Source organism: Lagopus muta, chromosome 1, assembly GCF_023343835.1.
Source record: "Lagopus muta isolate bLagMut1 chromosome 1, bLagMut1 primary, whole genome shotgun sequence".
NCBI classification, from domain to species: domain Eukaryota; kingdom Metazoa; phylum Chordata; class Aves; order Galliformes; family Phasianidae; genus Lagopus; species Lagopus muta.
In genome coordinates this window covers 50,099,429-50,122,076 of record NC_064433.1, presented here as the reverse complement: position 1 = coordinate 50,122,076, position 22,648 = coordinate 50,099,429, and the positions used below count along the sequence as shown (strand labels likewise).

General features: G+C 53.3%; 2 protein-coding genes across 6 annotated transcripts; both read right to left on the bottom strand.

Annotated features, from left to right (window-relative positions):
• Positions 1-6,758: 6,758 nt before the first annotated feature.
• Positions 6,759-19,883, bottom strand: KCNJ4 (potassium inwardly rectifying channel subfamily J member 4). 5 transcript variants are annotated; one of them, XR_007374532.1, is made up of 4 exons: positions 19,471-19,883; positions 12,249-12,423; positions 8,380-10,843; positions 6,759-7,440 (listed from the first exon to the last, which is right to left on the bottom strand). XR_007374532.1 is itself a non-coding variant. In XM_048933328.1 (3 exons), exons 2-3 carry the CDS (start codon positions 12,284-12,286, stop codon positions 9,514-9,516), a joined length of 1,368 nt encoding a protein of 455 aa, XP_048789285.1. In that variant the 5' UTR covers positions 12,287-12,423; positions 19,471-19,883; the 3' UTR covers positions 8,109-9,513. The 5 variants fall into 5 exon arrangements, 4 of the variants coding, with proteins under 4 accessions (XP_048789285.1, XP_048789288.1, XP_048789287.1 ...); XM_048933328.1 differs by lacking the exon at positions 6,759-7,440 and having other exon boundaries at positions 8,109-10,843; XM_048933331.1 differs by lacking the exons at positions 6,759-7,440; positions 19,471-19,883 and adding an exon at positions 18,177-18,228 and having other exon boundaries at positions 8,109-10,843.
• LOC125694524 (endosome-associated-trafficking regulator 1-like) lies at positions 14,658-15,737 on the bottom strand. The gene has a single exon (XM_048947940.1). It carries the CDS (start codon positions 15,735-15,737, stop codon positions 14,658-14,660), a length of 1,080 nt encoding a protein of 359 aa, XP_048803897.1.
• Positions 19,884-22,648: the final 2,765 nt, after the last annotated feature.

Sequence of the window (22,648 nt, the reverse complement as noted above, 5' to 3'; positions counted from 1 at the left end):
CCTAAAGTAGGGGCAGTGATCCAGGCCAGCACACAACTGTCTCAGCAATGAGTCACTCCTTTTCCTTGACACTTTTGCAAAATATAAAAAGTAAATGACGCTGAGTCCCTGCAAGGAGATTCCTGCATGACACAGCCCAGACTCACCCAGAGCACCATCTAACCTGTGTGCTGCAGGTGTCCTATGGAAAATAGATCTGTGGCCGTGTAATTAAAGGCTCTGTCATAACTCATATGTGTGAGGACGTTGAAGGACAGCTGTGCAGACAGCCTTGGCGCTGCCATTCCTCAGTGATGGGAGAGCTGTATTTTGGTGTAAGAGGGAGAATGCTGGCCTGCTGTCCCAGCTAAGGGCTGGTAAGAGGTGAGACACAATGCTGGATGCCATTTGGGCTCATGTCGCAGGACCAGCCGTTGCTTGAATGCTGCAGAAACCTGTGGTCCTGGCCACACGAGTTGACACCTCTGTCTTCCCTATTCCTGGTGAACGCTCAGAGCTTTCTCTATTTCAGCCTCCATTAGCCCTGTCTGCCACCAGAACACCCACAGGCAGTCTGGCTCCTCTCATTCTGCTCTGCTGACCCAAGTCACCCCACAGCTCCCAGGCGATCCCCCCTTGCCCAGCCAGTCCCATTCTCTCCAACTCCCTGCCTCATTTGCTTTTCCCTAGATTTTCTATCCCTTCCCTGTTCCTTTTCCCTTTGGGTTTCGTCCCCTCCCTATTCAAATCAGGCCTTTCTTCCCACAGACTTCCCAGAAGCCAAAAGAGGGGCAATGAGGAGCGCAGGGCCAAAGGAGATAATCATAGAATGGCTTGGGTTGGATGGGACCTCAAAGATCAACTTGGCCTTGAACACCTCAAGGGATGGGTCATCCACAACATCTCTGGACCCAACCAGAGAAGACCAGCAGAGATCCCAGCCTGGTGCTGACCCAGAGCAGCAGTTAGTACCTCAGAAAGCCCTGCTGGGGAAGCCCTGCTCCTCCAGGGGAAAGCCCGCACACTGTCATACCACCTTGAGGGTTGAGCAGGTTCACAGAGGCTGAGAAGCTGTGACAAACCCTCCTCTGGCCTGTAGCAAAGCTGTATAATTTGTCCACACCAACGGGGGAGAGAACAGTGTCTCACCGAGCCGGCAAAACAAAGCCTCCGTGACACAAAAACTGTCCTTCTGCCCAAGGCCAAGCCCTTGCTTGAAGCCCAAGAAGACCCAAAGCTTTCGTCCCCTGGGCCAGACTGCAGGTGTGCTTCCTCTAGCCCAGCAGACGTAGGGGTGGGCCAGTATTTCCAGAACAAACTAAATAAACATGCCTGATTCAAGCGGAGGCAATCACTCACTACCAAAAATTTCTGCTCTGTTGGTGATGCTTTGACAAAGTTATAAGCTAGTGAAAACAGGGTCTTAAAAGGGGAAGTGTCGGCAACCTTAATAATAGGAGCAGCTCCCGGCCACACCTATAATTAAGGGCCTTTATTGTTTTTTTCCATATACCTCACCTTTTTTTATCCTTGTGGCATTCCCAACTTCTGTCAGCCACCCACACAGGCCTGCTTTGTTTAAAAAAAAAAACAAAAAAAAGCCACAACCAAATGGAAAAAAACAAACAAACATTGGAGTGTACCCCTGGGGCTGCGTGAGGGCAGAGGGGTACAGCGTAGAGACGGGACTCTGAGCTCAATCTGCAGCATCTTGTCTGAAGATGTGTAGCCCCATCCTCCAACCTTCGTGTTTTTTGCAGAAAAGGGGCTGAATGGATCCTTGTCTCTGCAGTTCTGACCCCATGGCAGAGCCATCGGCTTGGGCAGTCCCATCCCATTGTCCTGGAGGCAGGCTGCTGCCTCTCTTTCTGCACAGTATCAGGGTGGCTTTAGGCACAGCCTCTGGTGGGAAGATGTGCAGCTCATGGAGAAGGGAATTAGCCCTGATCCTGGAGCTCTGAGGCACAGCCCTCAATCTCTCTTAGGAATGAAAGGTCAAAGACCTGAGGAGTCATGTTCATCCCTGTCAGAAGATTTTCAGGTCAGACCAAGTGAAATTGGACAGGAGGCAGCCAGGCTGTGAAATGATTTGTGTTTAGGAAGCTGGTTGGAGGAGAGACTGAGTACAGCAATGGAGGTCAGAGGAGGTCTGCAGAGACAGGAGGAAGGCAAATAGTGCATCCTTCTTCAAAAAAATCCAAGAAGTTGATCCTGGGAACTGCAGGCTGGTCAGACTCATTTGGTACAAACCAGGTGCTCTTGGAATACATCTCCAGGCACACAAAGAAGAGGGTGTCAGTGTAGATTTTACTGAAGGTAAATCACACCTGGCCAACATGATCATCTGTGATAAAATGACCAGCTCTGTGGGTGAGGGGAAAGCAGTGGAAGTCATTTACTTTGGACTCAGCCAGGCTTTCAGTGCCATCTTCCTTGTCATATTCCTTTGTCCAAGGAAGTCTGATTTACTCTGTTAGATGGACAGAAAGCTGTGTCCATCTAAAAGCCAGAAAACTGGCTGACTGTCAGGAGGCAGTGGTTAAGGGGGGTCTGGAGAACCTGATGTTTCACATGGGTGTCACTGATCGGGAGGAGGTGATAGAGTGCTTTCCCACCAAGCTGGTGTGGAGGGGGAGCCAAGTGATCTGTTCAAGGGCACATCCTATCAGACAAAACAAGTCTTATGGGGAGCAGCTGAGGGAACTGAGATTGCTCTGCCTGGAGAATAGCTCGGGGGAGACCTCATTGCTCTCTACAGTGACCGGAAAGGAGGTTGTGGTGAGGTGGGGGTCAGCCTCTTCTCCCTGGTAATGAGAGACAGGACGAGAGGGAATGGCCTCAAGTTGTGCCAGGGGAGGTTTGGATTAGATATTTAGGAACAATTTCTTCTCAGAAGGAGCGGTGCTGCAGTGGCACAGGCTGCTTAGGGAGGTGGTGGGGTCACCATCCCTGGAGGTGTTCCAGAGCCATGTGGATGTGGCACTGAGGACATGGTCAGTGGGCATGGTGGGATGGGCTGATAGCTGTACTAGGTGATCTTAGAGGTCTTTTCCAACCTTAATGACTCTTTGATTCTATAAGGTGAAAGAAGAGAGATCCAGTATGGATAATAGGAAAATATTTCTGTCCCTGAGGAGTCAAACATGGGAAAAAGTTGCCCAGGTGAGAGCCTGTGTGGCTGTATTGAATGGAAAGCACACGGGGCAGCATCCTGGTGACCCCACAGAGCATCGTGGAGAGCGTTGGAAATGTAAGCCTGCTGCACACGGTGAAGATCCCCCCCGTGCTGGCGGGAGTGCGGCATTGACGCCAGCCTGTGATTCACGGCAGCGCAAACTGGTGGCGAGTGAGGATCCGACGGTGTGTGAGTGAGTCCCATGCGCTCTGGGGGGGCGGTGCGGGCGGTTATGAAACCAGCTTGCCCAGTCAGAGTAATTCATGTGCTGCTGTAGGAGGGATGGGAGAGATAAACAACGCGCCGGGAGATGGGAGGGCAGGGAGGATGGCTTAAAATGCAGCTTCCCGGCATGCCGTGCTGGATTTGTTCAGCATCTCAGCCCGGCTCCTCTGTGATTCTTATGCAAGGGGTTTCTCTGGAAGGGACAGCCTGTCCTTTCTAGCCGAGCGCCAGGCACAGAGCACCGACTAACAAAAGGCCATCTCACCACATATCCCATGCGGCCAGCTGGGCCGAGGATAAGCACTTTATTGCTTGCTTTCAGTCCAGTGTGATTGAAGCGTGATGAGCAGGAGGAGCACCCCAAATACCGACAGCCCCATCGCCAGCACGGAGTTCAACTTGCACTGCGCCATTGCTCTTGGGGGGCTGATGCACCTGGGTGTGCTCTGAACATGCTGGTTTCTGTCTGTGAAGCTCCAGGTGGGGTGTTCTGGTGGAGATCTGGAGACTGGGGTGTGTCTGTTGGGAACGGGCACTGTGCTTGATCCTCCAGGGCTTCTGCAGGTGGCAATGTGAATGAAATGGAAGCTATACACGTTCCCAGGGAGCTATGACGTCCTGACCATGTCTTCACTGCAGCTGCAGACTCTTCTAGGAACTATTTCTGATTTATGGCTCCCAGTCTTCCCAACTGCACAGAAGTGGCAGGTCAAACCCAAAGAGACACGGACAGCCTGCTGCTGGATGGGCAGCTTGTCACTTGCCAGTAGCAATTTCAAGCTCCTTGCCCTCTCAGTTGCAACTGCTTTGGCGACTGCACCGTATCCTCCAGCTGACAACTTCAGTGACTGCAGTGCTGGGACATCCAAACAACTCTACCCATGTGCTGTCACTGGGATTCCCAGATATTACCAGCTCCCAAGTCTCAAGACGTGCTATTTCAAATCAGGGGCCAGCACCAAAATAATCCTGCTAATTTCAGAGGCCAAAAAAACTTTGAAAGCTCAAATATCCAATGTCTCACAGACTATTTCAGGATGGTGTTTGTGTCCATCCCACATTTCTTCAAAGGCACCAGGGCAATGAAATCACATCATTCCACTTAGCAATATGTATTTCCTCTTCCCACACTGCCTACTTTTGGGCAGCTCCAGGACTGTGTGCCTAGAGCCACAGCTGCTCAGAAAGCAGAGGGATTGCTCCCTGTGGATGCTTCCTCCTGAAGGGGATGTGTTCAAAGGCAAAGTAAGAGTGAATGGCCCATTGACTGCTCTGCTCTCATTGCTTTTTCCCAGAAAATGAGATAAACACAGGAGCACAGACTCCGTGTGGTTTGCAAGCCAGGCTGTCATTACCTTATATCCCAAGGGGATATGGAAAGGTAGGTTGCCAAAAGAACTCTCAGGGCATTGCAAACCCTCTGCCTACAAGCTGTGCTTCATACTGGCCAGGGCACATCCCAGTGGGGCATTTCTCCACTTCCACACAAGTTCATGACTGCCTGGGGCAGGAAAAAGGCAGCTGCTACAGCAGCACAACTCTACTACAGCGTAGATTGTGTGTGCCACACTGAGGGGCTGCATAGTGGAAAAGTGGAGAAAAATCTCATACGTTGAGCATCTGCACCAGCCGTGTTGCAGAGGTGACAACTGAAGGGACAATAACCAAATGGTCTGTCTAGGAACTCAAGTATTCCCTGTGCAACTTCCCAGATTGCCACAGCTTTGCACAGAGAAGAAATCAAAGTGTCAGTGCATATCTGAACTGCTTTCAAAGCCAGTAGCCACTCTGTGAAAGCTGCTGAGGTTTTACAGAGCTGATAGTTGATGGCATGGCATAAAAATCCCTGACCCCTCCGTCAGCCATCCTGAACTTTACTGTGGGCTGAAGATCCATGGGCACATCGGTACCTCCAGAGCTGGCATTGTCTGCAGGACAGAAAGGGAAATATTCCCATCCTGACCTCCAGCTGAGACTTGCAGCCATCCCTGCGCCCCATCCCTGCACCCGACTCCCAGCCCTGCTGAGCCCGCAGCTGCTCGGGTTGCTCGGAGGCAGTGCTGCGAGGCTCGCTGCCATCCCTAGGTGGTGCTCTGAGGACAGGCAAGGGCCGAGCTCCCCGGCGTGCTTGCGCCGTGGTTTCCCGGCCGTGGGTCCCGCAGCGCACCGGTGGGCCGGGATTGCGGCAGCCCCCAGCCGGGTCCCCAGGGCTGGACGCAGCTCCTCCAGCAGCTCGTTCCCACCTCAGCCCCTCTGGTTTTCAGCCGCCAGCCCACGCAGCCTCGCACTGAGAGACCCCCACGTCTCCTGCCCACCCTGCTGCTTCTCCCCCAGCCTGCCCAGTGCCCCCCAAGCAATGTGCTCAGCTCCCCCAGCCCCACACGCTGCCTTTTTCCACCTCTCCCCCTCTTGCACAGCCCACATCATTTGTCCCAGCATCAGCAGAAGGCTGGGGCTGCAGGGCTTTTCCAATAGCGGCGCTCCATTAGGGCCCAGCTCTGCAATTCACCCCAGGCAATGGCAAAATTCCCATCGACTTAGCAGGGGCAGGAGCAAGCCCTTAATGGCCTGGGAAGAAGTAGAAGCTGAGCAGAGGTCACACGCCTGTGTGCAGCCGACTCTTCTTCATTCTGGGACAACACCAAAGCCGAGCTGGTTGCAAAAAAGCACTTTTGTTTGGAAGCACAAATGTTATCAACATGAATTCCCGATCACAGAAATCCAAACCCATTTTCTCCCTTATTATCATGTTCCTTGAACATATTTTTAGCCGCAGCGTGTATCAAAATGTTTTGCTGAGCAAATTTTGGGTGAGCTGAAAGGTGCCAATGATGGTCTCTTTTCAAAAGGGTTGGCTGAAAGTGTCACCAAAAATAAAACATGAAACAAGTCTCTCAAGTGTCATCAAAAACAACGACAATGTTCAGTTGGAAGCTGGCAGGAGTGAAAGCAGTATAGTTAGCTGTCATGGGGTGCCGGATCTGAGCCAGTGCCTGGATCCTATTCATAGGGCAAAAAGTCCGTTCTCTCTCTGTTAGATTTCTGAGGTTGGAATAGTTTTCAACAGAAGCCAGATCTCAACAAGTGCTGCATAGTCATTCTGTCCATCAGGTCCTGCAGAAGGGAGGCATCTTCTCTGGACCAGATGCATCACCTACATGGAAGGTGATGCTTCACATATCGTACGCAGCTGCACCCTGGTCAAAATCCCATCAGTATTTCTGGCTTGCAGAGCTGATTTGCAGACCCACCTAGCAATGTCCAGTCTTCCTCATGGCAGCTTTCCACAGTGGATTCATCAAGGTTGGCAAAGACCTCCAAGATCACCCAGTCCAACTACCAGCCCATCCCCACCATGCCCACTGACCACGTCCCTCAGTGCCACATCCACACGGCTCTGGAACACCTCCAGGGATGGTGACTGCACCACCTCCCTGGGCAGCCTGTGCCACTGCAGCACCACTTCTTCTGAGAAGAAATTGTTCCTAATATTCAACCTTCTCTCTTGGTGATTTTTCTTGGGTCACATAAAGGAGTCCCCAACATCCAATTGTACATACACTTGTTGAGATGAGTGCTGCTGGTGCACAAAGTTTGTGTGCACATCACTGAGTGTTTATGGTTTATTGAGTGGTGTAGGATGGCTTATGCCTGCATATATGACATATGTATGTAGGTACGTTCAGTGGATATTCAGTCATGAGTACTTTGTGATTGGAGCATGCAGGTGCAGAAGCACGTGCACTGAAGGATACACATACCTTTGTGCATTGCCAAAGTGGGAGAAATCCCCCCTAGATGTCCTCACGGAGTGCATCTCCTCACAGACCAGACTCTTAGGAACTAGAGTCATGGTACATAATCCCCACTCACCTCTAAAGGGTGCTGCACCTTGGTGAGGGGTGTCCAGTGTCCAGCCACGCTCCCTTCTTTGGGGCCACCAGCTCAGTCTGTGTTCTGGGTGCCCGTGTCCTCACATCCTCACATGCAGAGTCCTTCCCTCTCGGTCCATTAGTTTGTTTCCACTGCCATGACCAGCGACAGGCACCCAGCTCTGAAAGCTATATTGAAAGCCAGGTCAATACTGGCCTCTGTTTATTCCCTCTGGGGGAAAATAAATAAATAATGGTATGAGGAAGGAGGAGGGAGGGACATTTTTAATCAGCAATGGGGAGAGGAGGTGGGACACAGACACATGTAGAAAAACATGGCTGCATATCAAGTCATAGGTGAAAAAAGCCAAGAGGTGGCCAGGACGTATTCCTCTTGAGGTGGCCATGTCTGTGTCCATACCAATCTTGTTACACTATCCCTGTTCCCTCCCAAATACTCTCCCACACTAGCACATTATTCTTCTTCTCCCTTCCCTTCCCTTCCCTTCCCTTCCCTTCCCTTCCCTTCCCTTCCCTTCCCTTCCCTTCCCTTCCCTTCCCTTCCCTTCCCTTCCCTTCCCTTCCCTTCCCTTCCCTTCCCTTCCCTTCCCTTCCCTTCCCTTCCCTTCCCTTCCCTTCCCTTCCCTTCCCTTCCCTTCCCTTCCCTTCCCTTCCCTTCCCTTCCCTTCCCTTCCCTTCCCTTCCCTTCCCCTTCCCTTCCCCTTCCCCTTCCCCTTCCCCTTCCCCTTCCCCTTCCCCTTCCCCTTCCCCTTCCCCTTCCCCTTCCCCTTCCCCTTCACCTTCACCTTCACCTTCACCTTCACCTTCACCTTTCCCTTCATTTTTTCCCTGCCTGCGGTTCCCGATTCTCCCTCACTCCTTCTGACTCCTTCCCTCCTCTTTTGCTTCTTTCCTATTGCTCTTTGTACTAAGCCCAAGCTGTTACCAAGACATTGGCTTTCTGCTCTGTAGATCAGGGATTAGATGGAACAGTATTTCTTCAACCATTTCCCCAAGAGCACATCTGCCAGGTGTGCAGAGCAGCCTTTTGAGCTACCCAATTATTTTCCCATCCTCATGTCATCTAGTTTTGAGTGAGTGATTCTAACACTCTTAATAAAGACTCACCAAGGTTTGCTGTCTTCTGTGAAACAGCAGAGAAGTGGTGTTAAATCTAGCTCTGGCTCTGAAGTACCAAAGGTGAAGCCTCCAGGCATCAAACCCATACAAACAGCAAACACCAGCGCTAATAACACTCATCAGTCTCTGTACCAGGCTGCAGCCTCGGGGTCTCCTTTGTTTCCAAACCTCCCCCTGGGATATTAGACTTTATTAAAAATAAATAGATACAAATTCCGTTTTACAGCTGATGGCAGCAGGGAGAAGACTGGAGGAGGTGGAAGGAGCAAGTGAGGGGCCTGCTGTCCCATCAGGTCACTGCCTGCCAGCCCTGGCACGGTGGCTGGGTGTGTGAGCACAGGGCCCTGCCTGCTGCCAGGCGCTCCAGGAAAGAAGCAGAACGTGGTCTGGGGAGGAGTAGGGGAACCAGGGCTGAGTCTGTGGGGCTGTGGGGCTGAGCTGCTGCTGGAGGTGATGGGTGCCACAAGGAGAGTGCAGAGCGGGCTACGTGCAGTGTCCTTCTCTCCCAGCTTGGCATTTACAGTGGAAGAATATGGATTTCAGTTCTCGATCTTTTTTATATACAAAGAAAGTCAAGTGCAACAAGCAATAAACATGCAAGCAAACCCCTATCTCCAGAGACTCTCCCACTCCCTCTAGGAGTCCTAAACTCTCCTGTCCCTTCTCATTGAGTCAGGACTTATGCATCACTCCTCTCCTTGTGAGAGCCATTTCTATTGATAGCCATGGGTCTGCACATGTTGAGAGAGACAGAAAGTGCTGTTGTCTCAGCCGCAGAACCACTTGAGCAGGTACAGTCTCTCCATTGAGGGCACAGGCTCCTGTCACCTCCCCAGAAGTGGGAATTCAACCATGCTTCTTTCTTGTCCCTGGGCAGGTCCTCGAGCAAGCTGCGCTGTCTGGAAGAATGGTGTATTCTCACTCCTCATCCAGGGGGTACAACTTCATGGGAAAGGGAATATATCAGAGTATCTCCAGGCCTCGACGTACTCAGGTGCTGAGAGGTGGTCACAGGAGGCATTTTTTGGTGGGCAAGGGACTTATCCAGCTACGTTTGGGTGCAGAACAGAGGAGGAGAAGGAGGGGATGGGTAATGGGTGTAGAACGGGGAGGCTGGAGGGATTAGATGGCTGACTCCCTGCGGTATGAGATGGTATCCAAGGGCAAAGTGGCCTGGAGCCGCTCCAGGTCCAGGTGGCTTCCAAAATCCATCATCTGGATGACGCCTCCCTCTTCCTTGGTGCTGCCACCTAACGCTACACCCACTTCGTCATCATCTTCATCTTCGTCTTGACTGACAAGAGCCAGCTCGTTCTCATAGCAGAAGGCACTGGGAGGTGGGGGAGAAGGTAGGATAGTCATCTTGCTTTCTTGCAGCTCCCGAGCTGAGCAGCAGGGTGTGCCAGCTACCTCATAGGTCTTGTGAAAGCGGGAATAATCCACTTTGTAGTGGTTCTTCTCCTCAAACACTACTGGTTCAAAGCGGTGACCCCAGAGGATTTCACTGGCGAGGTAAGAGCTCCGTGCCTGTGTGGTCATGGCCGTGGCTTCCACCATCCCTTCCAGGATAACAACGATCTCAAAGTTCTCCGTCTCCAGCTCCTCCTTGCCAATCCCATAGAGTGGGCTCTCCTCATCAATCTCATGAACAATAATAATGGGTGAGACCAAAAATATACGATCGAGACCCACATCATAGCCTACATTGAGGTCCCGCTGGTCCAGGGGGAGGTACTCCCCTTCCTCTGTCATGTAGGGTTTGATGAGCTGGGCACGAACGTGGGCCTCCACGATGTGGCTCCTCCTCAGGTTGCCCACTCGCCACATGAGGCACAGTTTGCCATCCCGCACCGAGATGACCGCATGGTGACTGAAGAGGAGGGTCTGGGCCCGCTTCTTGGGCCTCGCCATCTTGGCCATGATGGTGCCAATCATGAAGGAGTCAATAACACAGCCCACAATGGACTGGACCACCACAGCCATGATGGCCAGCGGACACTCCTCAGTCACGCAGCGGAAGCCATACCCAATGGTTGTCTGCGTCTCCACTGAGAAGAGGAAAGCCCCTAGAAAGCTGTTCACGTGCATGATGCAAGGCTTGAGGAGAGAGGGACTGCCCCCCACCACCGGTGCGTTGAGGTCACCGTGGAAGAAAGCAATGCACCAGAAGAGGAAACCAAAGAAGAGCCAAGAGACCAGGAAGGCGGCGGAGAAGATCATCAGCATGTACCGCCAGCGCGTGTCCACACAGGTGGTGAAGATGTCAGCCATGTAGCGCTGAGACTTGTTGCTCAGGTTGGCGAAGTAGACATTGCATTGGCCATTCTTCTTCACAAAGCGGTTACGGTGCTTCCGCCGGGGTGTGTGGCCCTTCCCGTTCCGGCTGTGCCCGTTCATGCTGCCCAGCGCAGAGACCTTGTGTCCATCCTCCTCAGTCGAGACAATGCTGTACCTGGAACAGAAGGAACAGACAGAAATATGTGAAGAACGATGTTTTGGCCCCGGCATGGTGTAAGGATGGGAGTTTCTATTTTCTCCTCTGCTCTCCGCCCTGATGCCATTGTATATTGGTGACAATGTTTATACACTTCCTGCGCTCAGGACAATTCTGTTGCCACAGCAACAAGCATGGCTCCCAGCATCCTGCATCCAAAGCTAAAGGTGTAATTTGGAGATCAACACTCAAATCATTGGCAGTTTTTTTCTGGGAGAAACTCCTCTCTTTGGGGAGCTGTTCCCCACTGATTCCCTCCACAGTGGATGGCATTGCTACCCCTCTCACCATTGCCAGGAGAAGGCAGCTTCCAAGTGCTCTCATACACTGCTGGATCTAAAATCACAGATTCTCATATAAAAAGCTTATGGCAGAAGATGCTCTGACCACTGAAGATATCCAGTAGCCTCCCTCTGAGTGCATAGACCCACCAAGACCCCCATTGCCACTAAGCCACTAATGACTCCGGAGGCTGGCAGAGCCTCCCTCCCTCCCCATCACATTGACATGGCTGTCAGAGTCCTCCAGCATGGACTCCTTCACCCCAGAGCTGACTGCTCCTTGTTTAAATAGGGTGGTTTCTTCAGGGCAGCCACATAGCTCCAAATCCATTTGCTGTCCTCATCTCATTGGAAAGAGGACACCGGGCTTCTGCAGTCCTGCTGAAATCGGCAATTCCTGAGCCAGGGCTGGTGTCCAGCACTGCATTGGTTCTTTGCTTCTCCTCTGCACCAGCAAACTCTGCCGAGAGCCAAGATCTCCCCCCACATACAGCACATTTCAGACTTGGAGATGGAGGAGCCATAACTTAGAGTGGACAAGCCCCAGGAAGGTATTTTGAAAATAATGTATTGAGGGATGGGCAAAGAGACCAGAAGATGCCCCGAACACATAGGGCAGCACATGGAACATGTCCAGAGAAAGGCAGCGGAGCTGTGAGAGGTCTGGAGCACAAGTCTGATGGGGAGCAGATGAAGGAACTGGGGTTGTTCAGTCTGAAGAAAAGGAGGTTCAAGGGAGACCTTATTGCTCTCTACAGTGACCTGAAAGAAGGTTGTAGTGGGTGGGGATTGGCCTCTGCTCACAGGTAACAACAATGGGATGAGAAGGAATGGCATCAAGTTGCAGCAGACAAGGTTCAGGTTGGAACCTCTCAGAAAGAGCAGTGCTGCAGTGGCACAGGCTGCCTAGGGTGGTGGTGCAGTCACCATCCCTGGAGGTGTTGCAGAGCCATGTGGATGTGGCACTGAGGACATGGTTGTGGGCATGGTGGGGATGGGCTGACGGTTGGACCAGGTGATCTTAGAGGTCTTGTCCAACCTTAATGATTCTATGAACAGTCCTTGGGATGAGGGCTACTCACCGGTTGACTCGGACGCTGCCCATGGCTTGCTGTATCATCAGGTGTTGGGGGCCACAGGAGCTGGGCGAGCGTGGGATCTCATGCAGCCGTGCTCATGTGGGACCTGGCAGCTCTAGCTTTCACCTCTGACAAGCTGAGACCCATGCCATCATCACCATTGCTCCTGAGCATGTGCCTTATAGAAAAGGACAGAGCAAAACCCCATCAAAGCCCATCCTGAAAACACCTACCCTGCATGCACATCTCCCAGCCTTTTGCTGTATGCCCAGAGGGATGAGGTGGGGATGGTAGGCACTACACCACAGCCCTGCTCCAGAGGTGAAGAGCTGACAGACACACACCTGGTGCACACAGCAGCCCACATATCTCACCCATGCGGAGGTGCTGGCAGGCAGTCACCTCTCTCTGGACCAAGGACACCAGAGTTTAGCAGCTTGCAGGGTCCCTGCCCTGAGCCAATATATTAATATCATAGCTTACAGGAGGACAAGAGCTCAGCCAGCCTAAATACCTCGCACACAAGGACTAACAAAGCGCAGACACACACAGCAGCCCTAGAGATCCCTGTCAGCCCTAGAGGAAATTTACTGCCAAGAGGTGAAGAATATCCCCCCTATTTTAAAGATGGGAAGAGAAGCAAGAGATAGAGATAATGGAGAGCCAATGCAAAGGAGGAGCTCAGGGGCAGCCAAGGAGAAGCCGGTTGAGCAAACAGACCTTGCAATGTGCCGTGCATAGCATCCCAGGAGCGGTTCTGTGGTATGGCCTGGGGAGGATGTCTGGGAGGTGCTGTATCCTGACCTGGTCCTCCCTGAGCTGAAGAACTAGGAGACTGAAGACTCAAGGGCTGATCTATCCCACCTGCCCAGAGCTGCTGGGAAGGGAAATGCGGTGAGGGGTAATGACTCATAGATTAGGAAGGGCTTTGTACACCCATGCTAATCCTACACTGTAACCTTTGGATTACAGCAGTCAGCATAGAGCACGCAGCACAGACACAGCTAGTTCACTACCTCCCAGCCTCGCCAATGAGCAGCAGGTAGTTGCCATATCTCAGACAAATCCAGGGATTTCTGGGTCAAATACAAGGTTTAGAACTCATTGCAAGCAGCCATGCAAAGGTGGGAGCCAGGAACAATAGGTGTTATTGTTGAGGATGGAAAAATTAGTGAGAAACGCTCTCGTCACCAGTGTTGTAGAGCAGGGCTTCAAGTGGCTAAGGGTGACCAGCACCCCTTCCAGCTTAGTAGCCCATGTTGGAAGGCTGCATGTATGGAGCTCCAGACGTCGCCTCTGATGGGCAAACCATCGTCATGTCTGCAGTGGGGATTAACCAGCTGTCCCTCCTCCAGGCAACAAGGTTACTGAGGCAGCTGAAGACCCAGCAACGACGAGGACCATGAGAAGGCAGCAGACTTCACCACTCACCATAGGTAGGTAGGAGTGAACAGCTGCCAAAAATTCCCATCGGAAAAAAACGTTGATGCTGAGCTCTGCCAGCACCCAGCCTCTCACCACCCTTCATCACCAGAGTCTTTAATCGTGGTCTGTTTGGCCAGATAGGGAAAAATCTGCTGTGTAGTTGGATAAACTACAGCTGAAAATGAGGAGGATAACCTAAATTCATCAGAAATGTTGGGGGATGACCTGGTGTTGAAAAATGACGCCTACATATAGTCCCAAAAGGATAAAACTAAAACACATACTCAGTGATTATACAGTAAATGTGAGCTATGGCATCCTGCCTTACTCAGCAGGAGACAAATGGACAATTTGGGTGTGTTTCTCTGCATCAGGAGAGGAAGGGAATCTTCTCCAATCATTGTTTCCCACTGGTTGAGCCAAGTTAAAGGGATACCTTATCATCCTCTACAACGACCTGAAAGGAGGTTGTAGAGAGGTGAGAATTGGCCTCTACTCCCAGGTAACCGCAATGGGATGAGAGGAAACAGCCTCAGGTTGCACCAGATTCAGGTTCAGGGTGGATGGGAGGAAAACTCATCCTGGAAGGAGCGGTGCTGCAGTGGCACAGGCTGCCCAGGGAGGTGCAGTCACCGTTCCTGGAGGTGTTCTGTGTGGATGTGGCACTGAGGACATGGTCAGTGGGCATGGTGGGGATGGGCTGGAGGTCGGACCAGGTGATCTTAGAGGTCTTTTCCAACCTTAACGATTCCATGGTTCTATAAGCTCATTCTTAGCACTGATAGTGGTGCCAGAGGAAAGTCACTGCTATATCTCACTAATAAACATTTCCTAAAGGATTTGACCAACCCTCCCCTTTTCCCAGCCGCAAGATAAGCCACAAGGAAAGCATCTCTGTGAGGAATAAAGGTTACCAAGCTGAACACACACATGTGAGAGCAAAAGTTTTTGTATAGGCTATGGTTGAACACATCCACAGTGTTTGATTCATTCTTTTTTCTCTGCTTCAGCATCAGAAATTTTGCCCGTGGATTTAAGAATCTCAGTGACAAAATTCAGCGACTCTGTCCCAGCAACCAGCTGCTTGATGGACCAGTTTGCACCCGCTATTATCTTCTGGAGGTTCTTCAAGGCAAAATCTACGTTGTGCTTCACCGCCTCTGGGTCCATGCTCTGCCCCACTCTCAGGTTCTCATTCTTCACCTTGGAGGACTCCAGCTCTCCCTGGAGAAGCAGCATCTCCTGCTTCAGCTTCTCCACATGGTTTTCCGCATCCAGAGCCCGCTGGGTCATGATCTGGAGGCTGCGCTCCGTCTGCTGGTTGAGGGCCTGCAGCCCCTGGGCCCTCCTCTCCTCCTTGGCCAGACTGGCCTTCAGCTGACGCTCCAGGCTCCTCATGCTTTGAGCCTGGCTCTCCAGAGAGCCCTGCATGCTCCGCACCACCCTGCGCAGCTTGTTGTTCTCCTCCCACAGCTCTCTGTAGGACACACGCAGCGAGGGGTTCTCCCGGTCCCCGATGGATTCCTCATGCCACCTGTGGGGTTCTGCTCCCCTGGTGTTCTCCAGGCTGGAGAGGTATGGGTCGCTGGGTTGGGCCCATAGGGAAAACGGGTCATGCTGGTAGGAGTCATAGCAGCCGCGTGGTGACGCGTTGGCAGCTTGAGATGTGTGTTTCCTTTGGTGCACAGGGAGGTGGTAGGTCCTGGTCCAGCTGCTGTCCTCCTCCTCGAACGGGCCGTTGCACATCTCCATGTCTTTGTAAAATGGTTCCTCAAACTCCTGAGCATTCTCTTGGAGCTCCAACGCGTGCCTGGCCAACCTTTTGGCATATATTCTGTTTTTCTCTCCGTCATCTCTCACCGTGCAAGAGTGCCCTGGCTTAAATGAGAACTCAGCGTCTCCCAGCTGAGTGTCACCCAAATTCATGCATGGGCGTGGAGGATGTGCCAAGGGACAGGTGTAACTGAACTCCTCGTTGTCATTGTCATCATCATCATCTTCTTCCAGGCTCTGCTGCTCAGTGCAGGCCCTCTCCATGCTCTCAGAGACGCTGAGCGGCCGCGGCATGATTTCAGGATGACAAACAGGAGGATGCAACCTGTCCTCAGCTGGGTTGGGTGACAATGACAAAGCCTTCTGCAGCCTCAGCGACACATGCAGGGAGCAGGATGTCACTAAAGGCTCTCCATTTAGATCAGTGGGGTTTTGTGTGGGATGGAACAGAGATTGTAGCGAAAGGAGAGCCCGGCATCTCCGTGTCCTTGCTCCGTGACATCACCATGCTGGTTGTGAGGTCACGACCAGGGAGCAAGGAGCCCTGCAAGCACATGGACTCCGGAGCCCACCCTGGGGATGATCCCAGTGGGATGAGAGGAGCGCACAAAGCAAACAGAGCCCTCTCACCTTGCGCAGGAACCATCAGTCCTGGGCAGCAGCGCAGGGATAAGCAGGGATGAAGACATCCCTGGCAGCGAGACCAAGCTGCCGGCGTTCCTGCCAAGGCTGGCAGCAGGAGGGAGAAGGGGACAGGGCTGGCGGAGCAGGAGCAGGTTGAGAAATGCCGCAGTCGGGGGGACAGAGGCTGATGCGGGGAAAGGATGGAAGGCAGGAGGAGAGCACGGACAGGACGTTCATAAGGAGAGGCACCTGGCTAATTCTGTCTGGCACCTGCCGATCGCTAAGCCTTTCAAAGTGCGCCCTGGCGATGGTGTCAGCAAGGGGACACCGCAGCTGTCCCCTACAGACGGCCCTTGGAGCATCCGCGGGGCACCTACCTGGGTGACGGATTTGTGGCCGGCTGGCGGGGACCTGTGGGCTCCACTCGCTGCCTCCACTCCTCCGGCAGCACCGCGGCAGCACTCTGGGCAGGGCATCGGCCCGGGCGGGTTGGCCGCAGACGGGGCCGCGCTGCGCTGCTGCCGCCCGCTCCATCCCCTGCTGCCAGCTGGCAGAGCGCAGCGCTCGTCATGCCGCCGGCCACGGCCTCGGAGGGAACGGCAACCAGCCGAGGGTGGATGGAAATAAACCCACCTGCTGCTTCCCAGCACAGCCCTGCCTGCGACACGGGCCTTTCAGTATCTAAAGGGGGGGGCGATAAGAAAGAAGGGGTCAGACTCTTTAACAGGGTCTGCTGGGACAGGACAAGGGGAAATGGCTTCAAATTAAAAGAGAGATTTAGTCTGGGTATAAAGATCTGCTTCAAATCCGCAGCAGAGCGGCCTTGTGAAGTAGAACAGACAACTCCATGCCGAAGCACTCCCCCACTTCTCTTTTTATAACAACCGTATCTGGCGCTCCGGGGATGTACACCGCAAACAACAACGACGGCGATGGAAAAATCCCATGGTATTTTTACACTTGGCTTTATCCAGAGCTGTCTGGCGAATGCTTCCCTCCTGTCTGTGGTCACTGTGGCTCTGAGGGGCCTTCGTTCCCTAGCCTTGGGCATAGGGACCCCTTGGTATGGAGATCCCTTGGTGTGGAGACCCCTTGGGTATGGGGACCTCTTGGCATGGGACCTCTTGGGACAGGGACCCTGTGAGCACGAGACACCTTGGGCATGGGGACCGCTTGGGTATGGGGACTTCTTAGGTATGTGGATGTTTTGGGTGTGGGGTCCCCTTGTGTATTGGGACCCCTTTGATACAGGACCCCTTGGTATGAGAAGCTCTTAGTACGGAGACCCATTTTTATGGGGATGCCTTGGATACAGGGACTCCCAGGCTCAGGCAGAGCTGCACACCTGCAGCATCCCCCATCCCTCCCCGAGCCCCTGCATGTGGGCTAACATGTGGGCTAACATGTGGGCTCGGTGCCCCTCATTAACCCTAGATCTCATTAGCGAGGGCGTTGGAGCTATGCGGGAGAGCAAAAGGCACATGGCATGGGGCAGGTGAAGGGAGGGGAGGGAGCTCTGTGCCATTTATATAGACACGCTGCTGCCTTTTCCCTCAATAATTATAAATAGATCGGGTGGGTGCCAGCAGTCCCCGTGCATCCGCAACCACGGTGAGCTGACCCCTGCTCCCCCATTGGGTGACATGGATGTCCTTCTGTCCTGTTTGCATTTCAGGGTGGAGCAAGTGAGGGGATATTTCCCCCCTGTGAAGCCCCGGGCATGGGTAATATGAAAACAAAACAAAATGATCTGAAGTTGAAGCCTCTCAGTGTGTGACTCAGAGCTATTCATAGCTCCCCGAAGCCAGCTGCAGCAACAGAGCCAGAAGGATTCTGCCCGTATTATTATTCCAATTACCATCTGAATTAAAAGTTTGAGCAGTGATCAGCCCACATACCGACGGAGGGGGGGAGAGAAGAGAAAGGGAGAGAGAGGCAGAAAACAGATAAAAAAGGGCTACGCACGAAGGTCCCCATGATGACACAGCCAGAGCAGAGGCTGAGCCCCCCTCCCCAGCCCCCACTTCTCCCACAACTCCCAGTGGGGTCCCCTCCACCCCGGCGCCCTCAGTGCTCCATGAGAACCATATCCATACGTTGGTCCTATACCCAACACGGTCGCCTGCAGGAGAGCTGCGCCTGACCCGCGCCATTCGCAGAAAGGTTGTTGTGTTTGTGAGCAGGGATTGACCGCGAAGACGGGCACGTCCATCTATCGATCCCCCGTCGCCGTCGGGTTGAACGAACCCAGTGCCAGAACGCAGTGACCCAGGAAAGTGGGAATTTGCTCAAGGCGGATTGCAATCAAGTGCCCTGCACCACAGTCGGTGCTGATGGAAGCGCCGATGGCCGTCATTGAGTCCCTCATCCCGCTGTCCCACGGTGGTGCCACACCAGGGATGGCTGGGCAACATGGGCTGGAGCAGCCCAATGGCCAGGGGATGCCTCCAGGCAACACGCTCCAAGGAGGAGGAATGGTGGAAGGAGAGGAAGGCTGCAGCATGAGGAGATCGACTCTCTCCCATCCATCCCTTCCATTTCCATCCCTCCTCCTCCTCCTCACCACCAGTTTCCCTTCTAAAAGCCCACATTCTTATCATGGAATCACAGAATATCCTGAGTTGGAAGGAACCCTTAAGGATCATTGAGTCTATTTCTGCCATCCTTCATGTTATCGTTGTCAGCAGCCCCAAACTGAGGTGACCATGTGCTGGGGTGCTCAGACATTGCTTCCAATGACAAATGGATACGGGTACACCCCCATGCTCCCTGCACTCCTCCCCATCCCTTCTCAGGCTCCTGGTGACCCCTCAGCTCTGCCACACATCCGACACCAAGGGGTAACCCCTACTGGCACTGCCTGTTAGAGATATTGAACCACTCCAAGCAAGAGCTGAGCTGGGACCTTATGAGCTGGAAGGGTCGGGTCTGGACCCCCAAAATCTGTAAGCTTAGAAGGGGACACTTCAACCCTGGGTGCACTCTGTGCTTGGAGAACAGCTTCCTGGTGCTGAGGCACCCATCCCAGAGCAGCGGACACAAACGGACGCCACAGTGCAGGGCTGCTTCATGGGGATGGAGAGGGAAAAGGCAAACAAGAACTGGGCTGAGGGAGCAAAGCAAAGGTCAGAGCTGAAAAACCACACAAGTTACCTGCAGGGCAAGGGAGGAAAGTTGGGGAGGCTGACGAGGAGGTGCCCTCCGCACTGTCACGCTCCGTTAGCGATATTTACATCTGCCATGCACACAGCAACTTTGCTATTCACGGACACACTCACATGAAGCCACTCACATCTCACTAAGTTATATTTATAGCCATTCCTCAGCACTAGCACTAGCAAGGCAGCATTTTTGCAGGCAAAACCTCTCGTTGCTGTACCGGGAGCTGCCCGGCATCTCTTACCGCATCGCGCCGGGGCCGCCTGGGAGCCAGAGTCAAAGGATGGGGTCAGCAGTCGGTGTCTCCATCATGCCCCAGAGCTCCTGGGCTCACCCAGTGGGTTCTCTGCAGCTCCGGGGTTGCTGGATTCCTGAGGAGCCCCAGCTCACCGTGCCCAGCTCCTCTCCTCCTCCGCTCAGCGTGCTTCGCTCCCGTCCATCCCACAAGCTCTCAGCGATGGTTCTGCTCTCCCCCTCCTGCCTCGTCCCCTCTGCCCTTCCTTCCTCTCCCTGCACCTCCCTGCTCTCACCCCAAAATCTCTGCACCGCCTCTCCCTGCTCCCGTTCCCTGGCTCCCTCTCCCCCTCGCTGATTGCTATGCAGTCTGTAGCTAAGAAGTCAGTAACTCCGTGGTAGGATCCAACAGCTTTCTGCTACTTTAGCCCATCCTTGCGTGTGATCTCAGAGCCATGGATACGCACTGCTGAGCTGCCATGGGGGAGAAGGAAACACATCCAGTGGAAGTAGCAGTGGGAGGGGGACAGTGGGGCAGCCATGTACCCAGGCTGTGACCTGTAGGATTTTCCCACCTGGACCCCAAATTAGATGCTGAGACCTGGCTCCAAGCAAGGACCCAGCTCCCCTCAGGGTGTCTCTGCTGGGAGCTCCCCGGTGGCATCTCAGGGGCTTCCAGGTCACCTCCTGGAGAACTCTCACCGGGAGGAGCAGAGAGTATTTTTAGCACTTCTCAGCATCCGTCCGCAGCTGCAAGCAGGGAGAGCAGCCAACATCCTGCAAACAGCTCCGCTCCGCTGCTCCCCGCAGCTGGATGGGGCTGTCCGACCCCTCCATCCCTACTATCCCTGTCCCCAGACTGGGGGTCACTGCCCATCCCATAGAGAACACCCATACCTAGGGGCACCAATTTGGAAGTCACTGTCCATCCCATAGAGAGCCCCAGCTCTGCTCTCAGTATCTGTGATACTTCCTGATGTGACCATGGTGGTCGCTGCCCAAGGGGTGAAGCCACCCTACAGTGCTTCAACTCATCCCAAAAACCTCACTGTGCTGCTGAGGATGGGGAGGAGCACGTGGCCATGGTGGTGGTTTGCTCCACACGGACATACGGCTGCACCCTGTCCGCCGTGCAACCAGCATGGTTGGGCCATTGGGATGGACATGGGGATGTCACAGCAAGGATGTCACCAACCCCTCGCTGTCCTCGTGCCGTGCCCCGGCCATTCCTGGCTCAATGGCCCCAGCAGTGGGGTGGCTCACACTCGCCACCCCCGCCCGTCTCCACCGGCACCGTCTTTAATAAGAAGCGTGGAATATTTTAGCACCTATGGAAAAGCCACCACAGACGGTGGTGGCAGCCGTTGCCAGGGAGACGGTCCCAAAAATAGCCCCACTCCGCCAACCTTTCCCAGTGCTGCTGTGGGGATGGGGGGAGACAGAGAGATGGAGGGACGGGAGGGTGGGGAGAAGGGATGGAGGGATGGAAGAACGGAGGGAGGGAAGGATGGAGAGAGCTCATGGATGGATGGATAAGAGGAGGAGAGATGGATGGAAGAATGAAAGACAGAAGAAAGGAGGGAAAGAGGGAAGAAGAAAAGATGGATGGAGATGTGGAGAAATGAGTCAAAGGAATGGATGGATGAGAGGCAGAGAGGTGGATGGATGAATTGAGGATGGATGGAGGACTGGAAGGAGAAGTGGATGGAAGGATGGAATAAAGGAGGAATGGAAGAAAGGAGGGAGGGAAGAATGGATGGATGGATGGATGGATGGATGGATGGATGGATGGATGGATGGATGGAGAAATGAATCAAAGGAAGGAAGGAAGAATGAGTGGAAAGAAGGGGGAATGGACGGACGGATGAAGGAGTGGGTGGAGGGATGGAAGGATGGATGGATAAATGGAGAGGTGGATGGAAGGATGAAATAAAGGACAGATGGAAGAAAGGAGGAATGGAAGGATGGATAGATGGAAAAATAAATTGAGGGAATATATGGAAGGAAGGAGGAAAAGAAAGTTGGATGGATGGATGGATGGATGGATGGATGGATGGATGGATGGATGGATGGATGGATGGATGGATGGATGGAGGGGAAGCAGGAGCTCCTCAGAAGGTGAGCAAGTACTACCTGACCCTTCTCCTGTCTGGGAATGAAGCCTAGAGCCACCACCATGCCAACAGCCCCTGGTTGGGCAACCATGGACCTGCTTTCTCACCACACTGACTGAAGACAGCACAAGCCCTTGAGCCCCTCCACACCTACTGCTACTATCCACAGCACAGCTGGAGATGGCCCACGGGTCTTGTTCTCCACCATGAGGGCCTGGATGTGACCCAAAGCAGAAGCTGAGGGGGAATGACTAGGGGGCAAATCACAGAAGTCCAGTGAGAGAAGAATGCTTTAGCAAGAAGGGTGAACCTGGTGTCGCTGGATTGTTGTGTCCTCAATAGAGGCTGGACTTGCAGGAGAGCAAGCATCCCAAACCAGCACAGGCAGAGATAGGAACCCAAAAATAGAACTGAAGGGGAAAAAAAAAAAAGAAGAAAGAAACCCAACAACCCCAAATTCCCGTTTCTAATGCCAAATCCCAGCTTGCTCTCCTCCCTGTCACCCTGGCGACATTCCTTATGGTCGCCATGGAAACAGGAGGCATGGAGAGAGCATCATGGTGCGGGGTGGGGGCAGCGCCCAGCATTATTTCAGGAGGCAGGGAGACACCCAGGGCAAAACACAGGGAAGGAGGAGGGAAGGTCTATTTTTGCTCACTCCCACTTGGTGTGCCAGATTCTCCTTCTCTAAGCATCCGTATGCCCTTTGCCAACCCAGTGGCCTTCCTGTGAAGTCCCACTTGGAGCCCGGTGGTTCCCAGTAGCACCACTGGATATCAGCTCTCCTTAGGACTTGGGAAGGCATGAGAGGAAGAGGACAAACCTCTGCCACCTGCAGTTGGTGGCCTTACTGTGGCCTTCCAGTGGTGTTGATTGGGTCCACCATATTCGGGACAAGAAGCAAAGAGGACCAGGGATGGCTGGACAGGCCTGATCTAGCTGTAGGAGTCCCTGTTCATTGCAGGGGAGTTGGACCAGATGACCTCTAAAAGCCTCTTCCAATTCAAACAATTCAGTGATTCTGCAGTGAAAGCTGTCCCCACCCCAGCCTCAGCATGCCCATGGGTAGTAGGT